This window comes from Acomys minous (assembly GCF_964271855.1).
Source record: "Acomys minous genome assembly, chromosome: 17".
Classification (NCBI taxonomy): Eukaryota; Metazoa; Chordata; class Mammalia; order Rodentia; family Muridae; genus Acomys; species Acomys minous.
The window spans coordinates 7,947,798-7,965,861 of record NC_140500.1 but is presented as its reverse complement, the minus strand read 5'-3'; the positions used below and the strand labels follow the sequence as shown (position 1 = coordinate 7,965,861).

The following is an 18,064-nucleotide window of genomic DNA, read 5'->3' as shown; positions in this document are numbered from 1 at the left end:
CTTTGCAAACTTGAAAGGATTCTTGAAAGGGATAGGAAATCTAACTCTCAGGTCAGATGGTATCCAGATAAGTACTGCCAATCAATAGCCTAAGCTTCTCATCTATTGCCTATTTTGGAACTTGGGATTCCTCCCTCTTTCCCTGGTTTGGGACTCCCTTCCCTAACTACCCAATTGTCATGTTTCTGCACCCAACATCAGTTGGATTGGTGAGTTCCCACTCAGCATAAATGCTTCTCTTTGTCTGAGAGTCTGTCGACACCAGAGACACCTCTCTGGTTAACCGGGGAACAAAGGTACCCCAATGCTGGTCTGCATTACTGTGCCTGGTCCTTCTCATGAACCCTCAGTTAGGACTTTCACATTGGATGAGACCACCGCTAATGCCATTTTATTCCCACTGTTAAAACCCTAGTACTAGGTGGACTGTGTCCTTTGGCCAGCTCAGTCCTGTTCATGGCTGTGCTGTCACTTACCAGCACCGATGAGTTTCTGAAACAGACTGTACCAACCCTTTGAGTTAAACCTTGCACTGGGGGATGCCCCAGTGGACCACTGACTCCACCTCCCCGTGTAAATAGTCCATTTGCCAAACCTCCAGGCTCCTCTGGGATCCCTTCTGGAGAATCTCAAATCCCTATGCTCACATTAAGGGCTGCTAAGCTTACACACCTCTGCAGCCAAACTCGGATAGATCCAAAACAGAACTTTTAATTACCACCAACAATGGGGAAATAGAAGGAGGCTCCTTATTTTCAAGCTCCCCCTTCTTGGCTCTCCCAAAAGTTTCAAATATATGCCTAAGGTAAAATGGAAGGAGGTTCTCCAAGTTCAAGCTTTTTTTTCTTCTTCACTCTAAAACTTCTATTCATTCTCCCAAACATTTCAAATGTACACCAAAAGGGAAATTTCTCCCTAACCTATTAACTTTGTCTTCTGTCCACATATATGTCTTGTTATCTTGCCAAGATTTCCTGTATCCAGGACAGCATCAAAGCAGCTACCCACAGGTTCTCAAGTCCAGCCTCAGAGATGATGCCTGATGGACCTGCATTGCCCCCTCTTAGCTACAGATGTTCTCAAATCCTAGACAGCAGCAAATCCAACAGCCTGCTCTTTCTGGACTTGGCCACCATCTCAGCCTTTTGAACCCCTGTCGCAGCAGGAGGAAGAGAAAGATAAAAGGAGGAAATAAAACAATTTCATATGGGGAAACAATGATGCAAAATGTCTTAAAAATGTCCCTGAGCTGGCCTACAGGTTCAAAGTTCAGAGGAAGGTGGAGTAGAGAAAATAGAAAAAAAAGTTGGGGGCTGGGTATTAAATTTAGTTAAAAATTAAGTTCTACAACAAAGAATAGCATGTTTCTAGCATAGAAAACATTTTTATAGTCATGCAAATATAAATAGTAAATTTTTATATCACTTAGCACTAAAGTATTAAAAACTTCCAAGACTCAGACAAACAGAAGAACTCAAAAACTGTCCCCAGAAACCAGGAAATGGAGTAAGAGATAACGAGACAAATTTTCACTTTTATAATTTTCTGTGTAAGTTATTTTTGTAAACAGGAAAATAAAAATCAGCCTTGACATTGGTGACCCATGATTTCGTCAAATTGTAGACCTCTTGTAACCCAACTATCAAAATAGCACTGATGGAGGACCCAGCTTAAGGGTTGGTAGATTCAGAGAATCTGTTCATGTGTCTCAACTTCATGAAACAGGTGTCTCAAGTCCCCACTGCAAAAATGGATCGGATGGGACCCTACATGGACCCGAGACCACAAGTGCCACAAATCGTATTGGCAGACTGGACACCACATCTTCTAATTTCCATAATAGCCTTCTGTACTTTGGGGGAGCATTACTTCTCCCAGAGAGGAATTCTGAGATCATTTCCAGTAGATGAAAGCTGAACCTCACATATCATCACAGACTGGAATACTCACCGGCCCATGAGGAAATGAGGTAGGGATATTAGGAAGCACCCAAGACCCATAAGTATACATCCAACACCAATCACAATAGGTCTGTGCAGCTTCCTTCCGAAATAACTCACAAACACAATCAACAAAAGGTTTCCTGGTGGGGAGGGGATGAGAATGCTGGTTTCAGTAAAGTGTTAGCAGCTCGTAGTCAACAGCCTCTCCAACATTTGGACACCAGGGTTCATTTTCTAACAACCACCTTAATACAAAAGTAGGAGCTTAGAAAGTTTTCTGTATTGTTTTAATAGGTAAAGCAATTGTGACACTGAAGGAAAGTTATCTTCCACTATGGAGAATGCTAAAGCTTTATTCAGGATTATCCTTGGGATGCACTTGGGACACATTAAAGTGTGAGTTGAAAAGAACCAAATACATAAGTAAGTTCTTTATAAACTACATATTTTCGGTTTGATGAGAATGTTTGCAATGCTCATATTATATATAAAGGAAAGATCAGAAAAAATGAAACACTCTTCTCTAATGACTTAGTATACTTCTATGTGATCTCAAATATTTGAAAGATATATGAAAGCTTTGTGTTTCTTCCGGTTGTGTTTCTCTCTACTCTGCAATCAAAGTAGAAGATCCTTAGCACAATTTTGAATGGTGTGTGCCCCACATCTGTCTTCTTCTGACAGCCTCACTCTGTCATTGACGTCATCATGCAGAAGGTGATGTCCCAGGACATCCACTGTGTAGACTCTGCATGCATCTTTCTGGTATGTGGCTGTATCCCCTATGACTGCATAGGATATTGTCTGAAGTATCTATTAGTTGAAAAGAAAAAAAATTCCCTCCTCGCATTAGGTTGGGTTCACTGTCCACATTGCCTTTTTGTGCCCCTCAGGTAATTCATAGGGAGAGAGATAAGGTGTCTTTCATTGTAGGGAAAGGCCTGGGGAAATGGTCAACAAAGGCTGCTATAACTGACCAATGTGAATCTTCCTCTCACAACTATTTCTATGTAAGACTGCCCCTTAACTCACTTGTCACAGCCAGCGGTTGTATAAATAGCTAGTATTTTCTATATTAAACAGGAATTTTTAACACTTAGTCTGAAATTAATGAAGTTTAAAGAAAGTTGAGGTTTCCTAAATAAATTAACAGCAACAATAATAATAATAATTTAAAAAACAAACTTTTCCGTGAACTTGGACAAGAGCAGTGTTCAATAATCAATAACTGGGCATTTCTTTCCATAGTAAGGTAGAGAGTGGTAATGACATGAGAATTCATGATTACTACACCAATAGAAGGATAACGTTGTGGTTTGGCTCACCCCTAAAATATACCTTTTTTAAAAAATTTATTCTAGTTACATCTCAATGGTTATCCCATCCCTTGTATCCTCCCATTCTTCCCTCCCTCCCATTTTCCCCTTATTCCCCTTCCCTATGACTGTTCCTGAGAGGGACTTTCTCCCCCTGTATATGCTCATAGGGTATCAAGTCTCTTATTGGTAACCTGCTATCCTTCCTTTGAGTGCCACCAGGTCTCCCTCTCCAGGGGACATGGTCAAAGGTGAGGCACCAGAGTATGTGTGAAAGTCAGACCCCACTCTCCACTCAACTGTGGAGAAAGCTCTGTCCATTGGCTAGCTCTGGGTAGGGGTTTAACGTTTACCGCCTGTATTGTCCTTGGCTGGTGCCGTGGTTTGAGCGGGACCCCTGCGCCCAAATCTGCCTATCATAATGTTCTACTTGTAGGTTTCTAGGACCCTCTGGATCCTTCTACTTTGCTATTCAGCTCAAATGGTATATACTCACTTATATCTGCATACTAGCCCAAGGCCCATGAAAGCCTTCACTTGCCAGGAAACTGGGACAGAGGGGAGGACATCCTATTGGGACTCTAGGTGAGAGAAGCATGGGAGAATAGCAAAGCATACCTTTTTAAAAAGGACTTTATAATATTTTTTGGTTGAAAGCCTAGCCTTTTTTAATTAAATATTTTTAAATTTTTTACATATACATTTATATCATTGCATATATGTACAATAAACTACCTACACCAAAAAGAACCATGAAACAACCAGAAATTATATAAATGTTACATTTTTATTCCTTTGACTATTTGTATTTGGCGGCCTTGAAGAAAATAGCTTTCCTATCTTGGCACATCTAAAATTCTGAATGTAAATCAATATCTATCTTATCTCATCATTATCAATTTAAAACGTCTATTAGACCTAAAAAGATCTTAACGATTTACCCTATTGTTAAAAAGCACAAATATCCCTTGCTGACATGCTGTTTAAATGTGCAGATAATTTTACTTCAGTACAACTGGCTTCCTGTCCGCCAATAGAATTTAACGTATGCAATTAAAAATTATCTTGAAATGTGATTTGGTTTTCATAAAGAGTCCTCTGCATAGACACATCAATATTCATTCTCAACCCCATACTTGCTCTCTGCACCAATGTATAAAATACATACTCTGGAGCAAGCCAGAGCCTTTACCCATTTCTCATCCGTGTACATCTCTCCAGGCTCAGGTTCTAACAACTTCTAACTTCCCATAAAACTTGGTTGACTCCATCCCCACACGGATGATTTGATGCTTCACCCTCTGTACAAATCCAGCCTTCACATTCACCTGTCCACTTCTTTGTCTAGAAAACCTTTGCTCCTTCAGTAGGCTGACTTCCCTAGCACAGCTGTGTCCCATAGAACCTTGGGTAACCAATGTCCCACACTTGCTGCATCTAACACATAGACCATGAGTGAATCTGTGTGGGGTCCATTTAAGGCATTCATCCTAACTCCACTGAAGGCATGGGCACAGGGGCAAGTGGAAGCACTGGGGAGCTTGACCCTGGGAGACAGGGCTGAGCATCCTCAGTGTGAGTGAGCTTCTTCTCAATTCCCATTTTCTTTGCTGTTTTGATTAAATGCATTAAAGGCAATTTCACCATGAAGGAAGTAAAAACTGTGATAAAGAGAGACACCAAGGCTTCCAGGTCACTTTATGTATAAAAGTAATATTTCTCTCAGTCCCTTTTCGAACTCTCATATCCCAGTTCATCACCCAAAAGCAGGATTGAAGTTCATTTGCTCTTCTTAGCAGCTGTGTCTGACACACTCAGACAGAGGAAAGCTTCTGCATCTTCCCTGGTGACTAGGAGTGGAGAGCAGTCAACCTCACAGACACAGCAGGGGAAAAGAAACATTTGCTCTTTCATTTGGACACAAGTTCCTCCAGGCTCCTACAAAAACTTCTAAAATATCAAGGAAAAGCCCTTCCTAGCTTCTCATTGAGTTATCACATGATGTAATTACATATTAATGCCCCTAGTTTTCTGCCATTCTTCAGAGAAACAGACTGTGTCAGGATGTGTGGTGATAATTAGCTTCCATCATAAGGATATTTAAATAAGCGGGTTCTTCAAACCACACCAGGCTACTCAGTCAACATAAGGAATCATGTAACACTGTCAGATTATATAGTCTAATGCAAGAAACAAGGGTAAAATATTAATATATATAAATAAGTAATGTAAAAATAACTCACCTATCTCAAAGCTCCCATCGATTAACCCAACTGTAGATGTGGGGATATCAAATTGTCTCTCTATCTGTGTGAGCATGGCCTTCATATAAGCTCCTGATAGACCTTTACTCACATATCCCCAGGTTAATGCAAACAGAAACATCTAGGAAGAAAAAAAATGAGATAAAGAGAGGAAGTTGTTTTTCACATACATACCTGCCATCAACTGAAAAAACAGCCTCTGCTATGAGGTGAAGAATTGTATCCAATAAAGTGTAATCTCTCTTCTGTCTGTCACAGTGTCCTCATTCTGGAAAAGTGGAGTCAGAATAGTTGCTAGTTGTGGTTAGTTTTGTCAATATGTATGGCTTTGCTCTTTTGTCAGTGTACCTTATGCAAACAGAAATGCATGGGGTTGTGGCTTGGAGCTGTTTTACATAAGACACAACGGTTGATGGGTCTTTATCATTAAACAAGTGATGTCCCCTTTATGAAAGGGAAGGAACAGAACACAGAATTACACCAGGCATTGTTTCTGCAGCAAGCCTACTATGCTCCCTCAGCAGGAATGACAGGTCTCTGGATGTCCTGGACCAGTTCAATAGCTTCTCATCTTTTTCTGTATCTTGGACATGAAATGCCACATTCTCACTACAGGAGTCAGTGGCCACAGCAATGTGACCTGTGATTTTTATTCTTTATGGTTGAATACTCTGTGTCACATTTTATCTCAGCAGTCCATGTGGTGTTCTTAGCATAGAAACCCAGGGCAGAACATTTTTGATGTCCCTCAATTGCAAGATAAAGGGTGGTTATGTGCTCAAATTATACTGTATTAGATTAGTACTGATTGATCATAAATTTGCTGTCACAAGTATCAATTAATTAAGAAAAACCTTAGCATTAACATAAGCAAAAAAAAAAAAAAAGAGAGAGAGAAGTGGGAACACCAAGTTCTGTGTGCCTCAAAAGTACTCTACATCTGTAGTACAGTATAATTCCATCTCTAGACATTATTGTTCTGAATTTAAATGTCATTTACAGATATGTAACTCTTCCCACTGCAAATCTTTTAGTGGGTGTGTCTGACACTTTAAAATTTTCACTTGGATAGATCAGTTATGCTTTTTGTGTTTTGGAAAAGGAAGCTAAATTGGTAATGAGCCCACTGTTCTTTCTCTAAAGTGTTTGGTTCTGTGTAGAAAGTAAAATAAGCCAGTGGCCATGTTGCCTCAGGTCTACTGCTACCTGACATCTGTACAGGTAAAGCTAGTCCTGCTGACTTCTTACCTCAGCACTGCAGCATCTGAAGCAAACCCCTTTGGAACAGTCTTTCCACGCTTCCTAAGAGTTTTCTTTTGTCTCTTAAGTGTTTTTCATGCTTTCTTTTTGTGATACTATGTTTGTATGTTTGTGCGGGATGAGTTCATGTGTGGCTATGCACATGTGGAGACAGAGAATAACCTCAGGTGTAATTCCTCAAGCTTTGCTCTTTTTTTTTTTTTAGTAACAGAGACACACACCTGCATGGGATGCATCCATGAGGCAAAACTGGCTGTCTGTGATCCCCAATTATCTGCCTGAATCTATTCCCCAGCACACCACATCACACTGAAATTATACTTGTGCGTCTCCATGCCTAGTGGTTTTGTTTTGGTTTGGTTTTGGTTTTTTTTGCAGGCTTTGGGGACTGAACTCAAGCCCTCCTGCTTTTAAGACAACTACTTTCCTGATCAAGATATCTCCCCAGCCCCCTAGAGAAATTTTTCTTTAATAGTTTTTATTAAATATACCATTGGTGATTGCATCTACACATAGTATGTTCTGGTTACTGTTTTCTTCCTCTCTTTCTCATCAACACTGTTCTTGTTAGCAGTTCTGTTTCAACATTCAGGAGTTTTGGTTTAGTTTTCTTTTACCTGTGCAGCTTAACCAGGGCAATCTGTGTAGCCCCTGGGTGAGAAGTAACCTTTGGCACCTGGGAGGGCACAGTGCACGCATGACTGCAGCCCATGAATGCCATCCTTTCCCCTGTCTCAGCAAATTTTTCTGAATGATTATGTTTCTAAGTGTATGAAGCAGGACCTTCATTAATTCTGGCAACGGGGACCATTTGACCACTTTAACATCCTAGATAGTTCAGACTTCTGAAAGGAAGAGCTATATGATTATTTTAAAGTAATTACTCTAAATTTTCTTTTGTAAAATCATGTTTTTAACTTTTTTAAAAACATTCACACCAGTATCTACTCTTGTTAAACTCCAAAGTAACTGTGATAGTTTGCCTAGACACAGCCCCCTTAAGCTCATAAATTTGACTGCTTGGCCACCAGGGAGCAGTACTCTTAGGACGTTGGCCTTGGTAGAGGAAGTGGCTCAGTGGGTGGGCTTTGTGGAATCAGAAGCTCCAGCCAAGCCCACAGTCGCTCTCTGCCTGCTGCCTGCTGACTGGATGCAGAACCAATGGCTCCTTCTCCAGAGCCCAGTCAGCCTTTGGGTCACCATAGTTTCTTCCATGATGGTAATGAACTGAATGTCTGAACTGTAAGCCAGAGCCAATTAAATGTTTCCCTTTATAAGAGTTGCTGTGGCCAGGGTGTCTCTTTACAGGAATAGAAACCCAAACTAAAACAATTACCAGAAACAAACTTTGAGAAGTCATGATTATAAATACCTGATAAATATTCTCAACAAGTTCTAACAACCATTGTAACTAACAATCACCATATTCCTCATTACACTCAGACTTGAAGCTGGAGATGCAGTTCCATGATTAAGAGCACCGGTTGTTTTTGCTGAGGACCTGGGTTCAGTCCCAGCACAGACATGATTAATGCTTGAAAATCACCTGCAACTCCAGTTACAGGGGATCCAACACTTTTTTTCTGGCCTCAAAGATTACTAGATACTTACCGGGTACCCCAGCATACACAGGAGCAAAACATTTATGTACATAAATGAAACAACTTCTATGTGTAGGAGGAATTATTGATAAGGGATAGAGGAGTTTCCTGGTGTGTGCAGACACCTGTGTCTAATCTCTCACACCAGAGGGGGAGGATAGTCCTAAAGGTTGAGCACACAGACATACAGAGAGAGTCAGATCCACAGAGAGAGAAGTCTCAAAAAATGTTTCAGTCTTGAAATGTTAAGACCACCATTGCCCTTTTCACTGGAAGACCATGAAGTAGGAATAGGTTGTATAAACTGTACAAAATGCCACATCTGGAAAGCATCTGGACAAGGTTAGGAGCCTAGACACCTGGACTCTCTTGAAGCATGTGAGAACTGAAGGGAAATGTGAGGATTGGGTTCTAATAATTCATACATTATTGCAGGTAAAAGCTTCTCCAGGGCCTGAGTTTGAGCCTCTTTTACACTAATATATGGATTCTGCCATATCTGAATAAAGGTCAAGGAGCACTTAATGCAATGACTAAGGAGGCAGCATCTCAGAAAGGAATGTTCAAAGGACTCTGCAGAAACTAGGCCAGTGCTCAAATTTCCTCAGTTAATGTAAGTTCACATTTTGTGAAGTAAAGAAGACATTGGAGCTATGAGAACAGTAGTTGTCTTTAAAATACTGAAAACCACTCAAACTGCTGAAAGAATAGACAATTTTCTTAATACAGTGATTGTTATGTTGCCAAGGCTTGAAGAGAATATTTTCCTGAACAGGTCATGAAGTCATCTTTTCATATTAATCAACAGCATGTTTCTGTCAAGGGAACTGTTTCCTAGATGTGATCCCTGACCCTCTGTCAGCAGCCCCTGAAGGCTGAGCACTGGATTGACCTTTGACTTCAGTCTAAACTCTACCATAACATAATGCACACCTAAAACATTTTAAACCCCACTCTCCTTTAAGAATCCTTCTAAATCATTCTGATTAAGTTTTCTAGATGAATAATTCTGATTAGATATCCCTAATATAACAGCAATTTGTTTAAGGCAAGAAATTAACAACATCCTGGGTAAAATGGCATGTGTCACACGACTTCATGTAAGCTGAACAATGTTACATGGATTTTCAATGCTTGTTTTAAAAGACTCATGCGTATATACTCATGCATACATAGGAACAGTCCGTACCTTGATCTTGGAAAGGCGTCTGACCCCATGGGTCGCAACCCTTTTCTCAGGTTCTTCCATGTTGTCCTTCTGATTGTTTCCAGATGTCTACGCTGTAAGGGTCTGACTGCTGACTCTGCAAGGAAATATACAGTTGTTAAATTATTTACTGAATTGTAACCAGGCGTTCTATTTTTTCACTAATGATGTTAAATTGGCAACCACAGTTTCTTCTCCCTCTGCTATCCCAAGACCCTCCTCCCAAGCTATCTTCTCCCCAGATACCTCTGCATTTCCCTGGGAAGAAATGTTGGCCTCACAGGGAAGTAATGATGAAACTAGGTGCGAACCTTCATATTAAGCCTAAAGGAGACAACTCAGTGGGAGAATAGTTGTTAATTTTTTAATACTTAGTGGTTGTTCATTTACCAAACTGCAGCAAGTATTTCTGGGGATAAACAGCTTGTCTTGGGGCTGGACTGTCTTAATCGGAGTTTCTATTGCTATGATAAAATAGCAGGATGGAATGCAACTTAGAGGAGAAAAGGTTTACTTAATTTACAATTCTATATCACAGTTCATCACCAAGGGAAGTCAGGGCAGGAAGTGAAGGCAGGAACCTGGATGGTGGAAGCAATGCAGAGGCCATGGAGGAATGCTGCTACTGCTTTGCTGCTCATGCCTTGCTCAGCCCTCTCTCTTACAGAACCCAGGACTTCCTGCCCAGTAATGGCATCTTTTACAGTGAGCTAGGCCCTCTCCCATCACTCATTAATCGCGAAATGTACCACAGGCTAGACCATTGGTCCACAAATGACTCTAGGCTGTGTCAAGTTGATATAAAACTGTCCAACACAGGTGAGGAGGTTGTTCAGTGGGTAAACTGTTTGATTTCTAATCTTGAAATGCTTGAATTTTTAGTAGCCTAGTACAGAGCACCTGCCTGCAACCCCAACAGTAGGAGAACCCAGGCAGCAGGATCACGGCACTGTGCCAACTTGGCAATACTGGTACCTGTGCTGGTTTGAAAATCCGTGATTTAGGGGCATGGTCCAGTGGAGTGGCACTTCTAGGAGGTGTGGCCTTGTTCAAATATGAAGTGTTTCACGGGGGGTAGAGGGCCTTTGAGAAGTGCTTCACGGGGTGGTAGAGGGCTTTTGATGTCTCCTGTGATCAAGATAAACTCAGTGTGGAACAGTCTGCTTTTGCTGCATTCAGATCAGGATGTAGAATTCTCAGTTCCTTATCAAGCGCCATGTTTGCCACAATCCGCCATTCTTCCTCCCATGATAATAATGGACTAAACTTCTAAAACTTTAAGTCAGCCCCAATTAAATATTTGTCTTTTTCAAAGTGGGCATGGTGGTGAGGATGTCTCATCAATAAATAGCTCGAAGCAATATATCGCAAACTGAGACAAGACCATCAAAAGACATAAGGTTGAACATCTAGAGGAAGACATACAACAGTGACTTCTGCCCTCTATAAGATTCACACCAGTATGTGTGACCCTGCATCTGCACACATACTTAAGTGTACACTCAAACTCGTACACTAAACACATACACATCAATAAACACACACACACACACACACACACACACACACACACACATGCGTGCATGCACACACAAAGGTACACAACATAAATAATAGCAGAAAAGTTTGGGTTTGTGTGAATTCTATTAAAAAGCCAATGTAAACAACTATGCTTGTTCTTTGGTGGTATTAATGATAGGCTCAGAGTTTGTTAGACCTGACCTTAATCCAGTGACAACATGGTTAGAATAAGGCTTCTCCTTCCTTCAGTAAAAGCAAATGAGACCCAGGTGAAGAAGCCTTTGAACTCACTTGAAGGCTGCTGCCTTTAACACTGAGAAGACATCTGCTGTGTTTGTAGTAACCTCTGCCTCACTGAAGCACAGGCTGTCGGACCATGCTTCCTTCTTGAGCTCTTTGAATTCCAAAAACTCCCTGAAATTTCAAGAAGAGAAACACTTTCTGGGGCATTGCTGATTCACAGAAGCATGGGGAGACATAGAATCATTTCAATCAAGGAAGTAACCTAAGGAAAAACAAAGAATAAATCCATGATCTGGGGAAGAATCCAACAATTCCAGGTTTTAAAAAAGTTGCGGAGTTTACAAAATAGCAGATATCTAAACAGAGATCTATGTGTGTTTATTTATAACATACATAGGCTTATAGACATCCTTCTTTGCATAGGTAATATATGTGACACAGAAATGTTACTTGCCTCTGTTCAACTGTATTTGCCTCATAAAACTATTTTGTATCTTGGAAGAAAGAGTATTTTCAACATTGAGTATTTTAATTTCATAGTTTTCCTAGAAAATCTACTACAACATTCCAGTAAAAATTCTTTTTTTTATCAAAACTCTTCCCATCTCTTCTTTTTTTAATTAATTTATTCAGATTACAACTCATTTATTATCCCATCACTTGTATCCTCCCATCTCTCCGTCCCTCACACTTTCACCCTGTTCCCCTTCCCTAGGTCTATGACTGAGGGGGACCTCCTCCCCCACTTTATGGTCATAGGCTATCAAGTCTCATCTTGGTAGCCTGCTTATTCTTTCTTTGAGTGCCATCAGGGCTCCCCAACAAGAGGAGATCATCAAATATGGGGCATTAGTGTCATATGTCAGAGTTAGTGCCTCCTTTCCACCCAACTATGGAGAATGTCCTGTTCATTGGTTAGATCCGAGTAGGGGTTTGATGTTTACTACTTGTAATGTCCTTGGTTAGTGCAATAGTTTGAACAAACACCCCTGGGCCCTGATCCACCTGTTACGATGTTCTTCTTGTAGATTTCTAAGCTCCTCTGGGTCCTTCTATTTCCTCATCTCCTATATTTCTTTTACCAAGAGTCCTAGTGTGATGTCCTTATATCTATCTCAATCTCTTGGTAAGTGAGGAGATTCATGGAGCATGCCTTTTAGGCGAGTGCCCAAGTATAAGTGAGTATATACCATGTGATTCTTTCTGCTTCTGGATTAACTTACTCAGTATAATCCTTTCTTTATTTTTTTAATTTTATTTTATTAATTTATTCTTATTACATCTCAATGGTTATCCCATCCCTTGTATCCTCCCATTCCTCCCTCCTTCCCATTTCTCCTTACTCCCTTCCCCTATGACTGTTCCTGAGGAGGACTTCCTCCCCCTTTTTATGCTCATAGGGTATCAAGTCTCTTCTTGGTAGCCTGCTGTCCTTCCTCTGAGTGCCACCAGGTCTCCCCATCCAGGGGACGTGGTCAAATATGAGGCACCAGAGTACATGTGAAAGTCATACCCCACTCTCCACTCAACTGTGGAGAATGTCCTGTCCATTGGCTAGATCTGGGTAGGGGTTTGAAGTTTATGGCCTGTATTGTCCTTGACTGGTGCCATAGTTTGAGTGGGACACCTGGGCCCAAATCTGCCTATCATAATGTTCTTCTTGTAGGTTTCTAGGATCCTCCGGATCCTCTACTTTGCCTTTCTCCCATGCTTCTCTCATCTAGAGTCCCAATAGGATGTCCTCCTCTCTGTCCCAGGTTCCTGGTTAAGTGAAGACTTTCATGGGACATGCCCCTTGGGCTAGTATGCAGATATAAGTGAGTATATACCATTTGACTCTTTCTGCTTCTGAGTTAACTCACTCATTATGATCATTTCTAGCTCAATCCATTTGTCCACAAATTTCGGGAATTCCTTGTTTTAAATAGCTGAGTAGTATTCCATAGTGTAAATGTACCAGAGTTTCTTTATCCATTCTTCTACTGATGGACACTTAGGCTGTTTCCAGGTTCTGGCTATTATGAATAAGGCTGCTATGAACATGGTTGAGCAAATGTCCTTGTTGTGTGGTGGAGCATCTTCTGGGTATATTCCAAGGAGTAGAATAGCTGGGTCTTGAGGAAGCCCTAGTCCCATTTTTCTGAGATAGCACCAGATAGATTTCCAAAGTGGTTGTACTAGTTTGCATTCCCGCCAGCAATGAAGGAATGTTCCTCTCTCTCCACATCCTTGCCAGCATGTGATGTCGCTTGAATTTTTCATCTTAGCCATTCTGATGGGTGTAAGATGGAATCTCAGAGTTGTTTTGATTTGCATTTTCCTGATGACTAAGGAGGTTAAGCATTTCTTTAAGTGTTTCTCAGCCATTTGAAATTTCTCTGTTGAGAATTCTCTGTTTAGTTCCAAGCCCCATATCTCAATTGGGTTATTTGATTTAGTGGTGTTTAATTTCTTGAGTTCTTTATATATTTTGGATATTAGACCTTTGTCAGGTGTAGGGTTGGTGAAGATCCTTTCCCAGTCTGTAGGCTGTCGCTTTGTTCTCTTGACAGTGTCTCCTGCCTTACAGAAGCTTCTCAGCCTCATGAGGTCCCATTTATTAATTGTTGACATTAATGCCTGGGCTGTTGGTATTCTGTTCAGGAAGTTGTTTCCTGTGCCAATGTGTTCCAGACTTTTCCCCACTTTTCCTTCTAACTGACTTAGTGTTTCTGGTTTTATGTTGAGGTCTTTGATCCACTTGGATTTGAGTTTTGTGCAAGGTGACAAATATGGGTCCAGTTGCATTTTTTTACACATAGACATCCAGTTAGACCAGCGTTTAGTGGTGTTTAAATTCTTAAGTTCTTTATATATTTTGGATATTAGACCTTTGTCAGATGTAGAGTTGGTGAAGATCTTTTCCCAGTTTGTAGGCTGTCACTTTGTTCTCTTGACAGTGTCTCCTGCCTTACAGAAGCTTCTCAGCCTCATGAGGTCCCATTTGTTAATTGTAGACCTTAAGGCCTGGGCTGTTAGTGTTCTGTTCAGGAAGTTGTCTCCTATGCCAATGTGTTCCAGGCTCTTCCCTACTTTTTCTTCTAACCAGTTTAGTGTCTCTGGTATTATGTTGAGGTCTTTGATCCATTCGGATTTGAGTTTTGTACATGGTGACAAATATGGGTCTAATTGCATTTTTCTACATGTAGACATCCAGTTAGGCCAGCTACTATATTCTTAAAAACCAGCATATTTATTTCTCAAAGTGATATTTTGAACTCTATGTGTGATATGTGCTCTTTAGTTCTGTGACTAACACATAATAAATGTCTAAAATGGTCTGTTTTTTAAGAACTGCTGCTACCTTGGAAAGACACAGTGCTGATCTCATTTGAATAGCACATTGTTTCTTCAAAGTTGGACATCATGAGAGATTATAGATAAATAAATAATGAACATCAACCTGGTATATCCTTTACATATCTGAAGCATTATTCTGGAAAATTTTATCACACAGGGCATCCAAATCTCTCAAGCCTTGTAGCATTAGTACTGTCACCTAATTTTAAAATCCATGATGTAAAGCAAAGAGGATTTGAACAGCTGTATACAGTCACATTGCTCATGAGGGAAAAAGTCAATATTTACCCCTGTAGACTCTTACCAGCTGCACCAATCTGGCCCTTCTCAGATATATGTGTCTGTGTTTAAGTCCTAAGCCAGAATCTTCTGAATGGATTTACAGCAAAATTTATTTTAATTCTCCTTTGGTAATTTCTATGCTGGTTTCTATAAGTATCACTAGACAGTTTTCCAGTTAAAAGTAATGGATGAGTTAGAGGCCTGCTGAATAAGAGTCTTGCTGCTTGACCAGGGGCCTAGGAATGGGGCCCTAGCACTGGCCAGAGGACTGCACATGACACTGGCACCCGTATCAGATTGCCTTATAACATCTGGAACTCCAGCAGGGGATGCGAAGTCACGCTTCTGGCTTCCATGAGAACCTGCACACAAGTGCACAGAAAAACGAAGAAAATAAAACTTTAAAAAAACTGATAAAGAGATCACAAGCCTAGGATCCCAGCTTTAGCACTACAGAGGGAAAGGCAGGAAAGTGGTTGTAAGTTCAAAGTAATCTTGGTCTTCATGGTGGACCTCTTGCTAATCAATGTACAGAAGGTAAGCCTGTCTCAAAACCACACCAAAAAAATTAAATACAGTTGGAAAATTTATCTCCTGAAAATAACTCTTTAATCTTAATAGAATATTATGTACTTCTAAGCCAGGCTAGTGCTTTATCCTAGCTATTTTTGTTAATTGTTATGTAAATATTTTATTTCACTCGTTGCATTGGTCTGGTCTCCTCATTTTATCCTCTCCTTTGCTTTACTTAAATTTGGCTTCAATGAGTCAGTCCAAAATATCCTAAGTTTCTGCCTAGAGCCATTGATTTGCCAAGCAGTGCCTTGAGTCACTGCCAGAATGTCCCACTGGCTGCGTATATTTAATGTCAGACCAGTGTGGCTCAGACCTCTATGTGGGAGATGGAAAATAGAATACTTGTCTCAATTTCAAAAAGGAACAGCATATGACTCTGGCTTAATACTGGGGGTAATCAGGGACTGGGTCATCAGAGTTGATATATATAACTGGTCATTTGTCAGCCTTATGCTTCAGATCATTAGACAACTTTTAATGGTCATTTGTTGCCATGTGTCTTTCTATTTATACTCCTAATGTGTAATTCAAAAAGAGGTGATGAGTGAGGAGCACCAATGTTAATGTTAAAAACCTCCTGAGCTTAATTATGGTTTTATAAATTACTTTTGCATTATCCTCAAATTTAATTTTTGATTCAAAATTTTATCTAGTAACTCATTATGTGGATTTATTAACCAGAAATCAAAATTAGTACGAAAATTGTTTCTAGCTTGGCATTTCCAACTTTGAGAGATATCCATAAACAAAGGAAAATGATTCTCTAAACTTCTCAGTTTTAAAGAAAGTGAGCATTGTTAAAGTTTATTGAATTTTTCAGAAACACAATAAATCTTTGGATGTGAAATCTGAAACATCATCAAACCAGCTCTTACTGAGTTTAACAACTTAGCATATATAATAAATACCAAGCTATCACGTGCTATCTTTGAGTACGTTTAACAGTTTATTTTCACTCACACAATGTTACCTGCAGTGAAAAGTGTATATCACACATTAAATGGCATCATATTAGAGAAGACAGTTGTTTGCCCCACAATCATAAAAACTTCATTCGTTATCTACACATTATCCTAAAGAAAACACTTTAGGTTGAGTCATCTACTTAAAAACAACCATTTTAAAAGTTAATCAGACTGTCTTTGAACTCACAGAATTTCTCCTGCTTCAACCTCCCAAGTGCTGAGCTTAAAGGCGTGTGCTAACATGGACAGCTTATTATTATTATTATGTTTAATTATGTGTCTATGTGGGAGTCAGCACACATGAGGGCAGGTGCCCTTGGAGGACAGATAAGGGTGTTGAATCTCTCTGGAACTAGAGTTTCAAGTGGCTGTGCCTGATATGGGTGCTGACAACCAAACTCTGGCCCTTCTGTAAGAGCACTGTGCACTGTCAACCACTGATCCATCACTCTAGTCCCTTAAATAGCTAAGCTTACATGTTCAACAGATTCTATGAAACCATGAAGAATTAGATTCTGTTTATCAAAACCTTGAAGATTCAATGAATATTCAATGGAATTGAATGGATAAAGGTTGAGAAATGTTTACAATTTATCAACTCTAGTTATCTTGGGCTACTGATGTTATATGGTACATTTGCGTTTTCTTCATTTTTAATATCCAAATTCTCTACAATGAGTTTAAGCCAAAAAAATTTAAAAAATTTAAAAAAAAGTTAATCAATAATATAAGTAGCCTAAATCTTTGGGGATCAATATACCAAGCCTCTGGGGGGGGTGGGATTGAAAACCAGATAGTTTAGTTTTACAATCAAGTTTAGTTGGTTAGGGGATAAGATCTTTTTAGATCAGAATTAAGGGTTTAAATTAATAGAGATGAGATATGATAGATATTGAATTTCATTCAGAAATTTTGACCCAATAAGACAGCAAAGATGTTTATTTCAAGTTTGACAAATACAAATAGCCAGATTTCCAGGAATGCAACATTTATATAACTCATGATTGTCTCATGGTTCTCCCTGCTGTATGTAGTTTGTTTTATTCATGTGTAATGAAATAATTGTATGTGTTTAAAAAAAGAAAGAAAGAGAAAACATCAAAGAGAACCCACAAGCTGTTGCCTCAGAGACTAAAAACTGACATATAAGATGGACGGAAGGAGGAAGTTCAGACTTTGATATACGGAATGTTCCACAGTTAGGTGTGTATACCCAGTGCGTGGTGGGACATGACTCACTCAGCTGATAGTCAGCATGGTAGGAGACCAAGGCACTCAATACTGGAAGATGGCTGCTGGAGCAGAAGGGGGAAACTTAGCTGCCCTGCTCTGTCTGGATTTTGAAATTTTGGTTATTGTTGGTGTGCAAATGTGTACGGTCTCTGCACATGAATGAAAGAGGAGGTGTGCACACTGTGGAGGCCACAGGACAAATTTCAAGAGTATGCTTCCTCTTTTCATCCTGTGAGTTTTGGAGATTGGATTCAGGTCCTTAAGAGAGTGACAAGGGCCTTTACCCACTGAGCCATCTTACTAATTCCAAAACT

The 18,064-nt window shown here is 40.0% G+C and overlaps 2 protein-coding genes across 2 annotated transcripts in view; one reads left to right on the top strand and one right to left on the bottom strand.

The window, feature by feature from the left end:
• The window catches only part of LOC311588534 (solute carrier organic anion transporter family member 1A5-like), a 41,788-nt gene extending 31,849 nt beyond the window's left edge, over positions 1-9,939 (bottom strand). Inside the window, exons 1-4 of the mRNA XM_084766275.1 lie at positions 9,873-9,939; positions 9,574-9,688; positions 5,503-5,644; positions 1,951-2,083 (exon numbers count right to left, since the gene is read on the bottom strand). Of these exons, the coding sequence (XP_084622401.1) occupies positions 1,951-2,083; positions 5,503-5,644; positions 9,574-9,633 (335 nt within the window). The 5' untranslated portion in view covers positions 9,634-9,688; positions 9,873-9,939. The remainder of the gene's footprint in view (positions 1-1,950; positions 2,084-5,502; positions 5,645-9,573; positions 9,689-9,872) is intronic.
• The window catches only part of IAPP (islet amyloid polypeptide), a gene marked incomplete at its 5' end in the record, with an annotated part of 432,665 nt that overhangs the window by 118,597 nt on the left and 296,004 nt on the right, over positions 1-18,064 (top strand). The window lies entirely within an intron of this gene.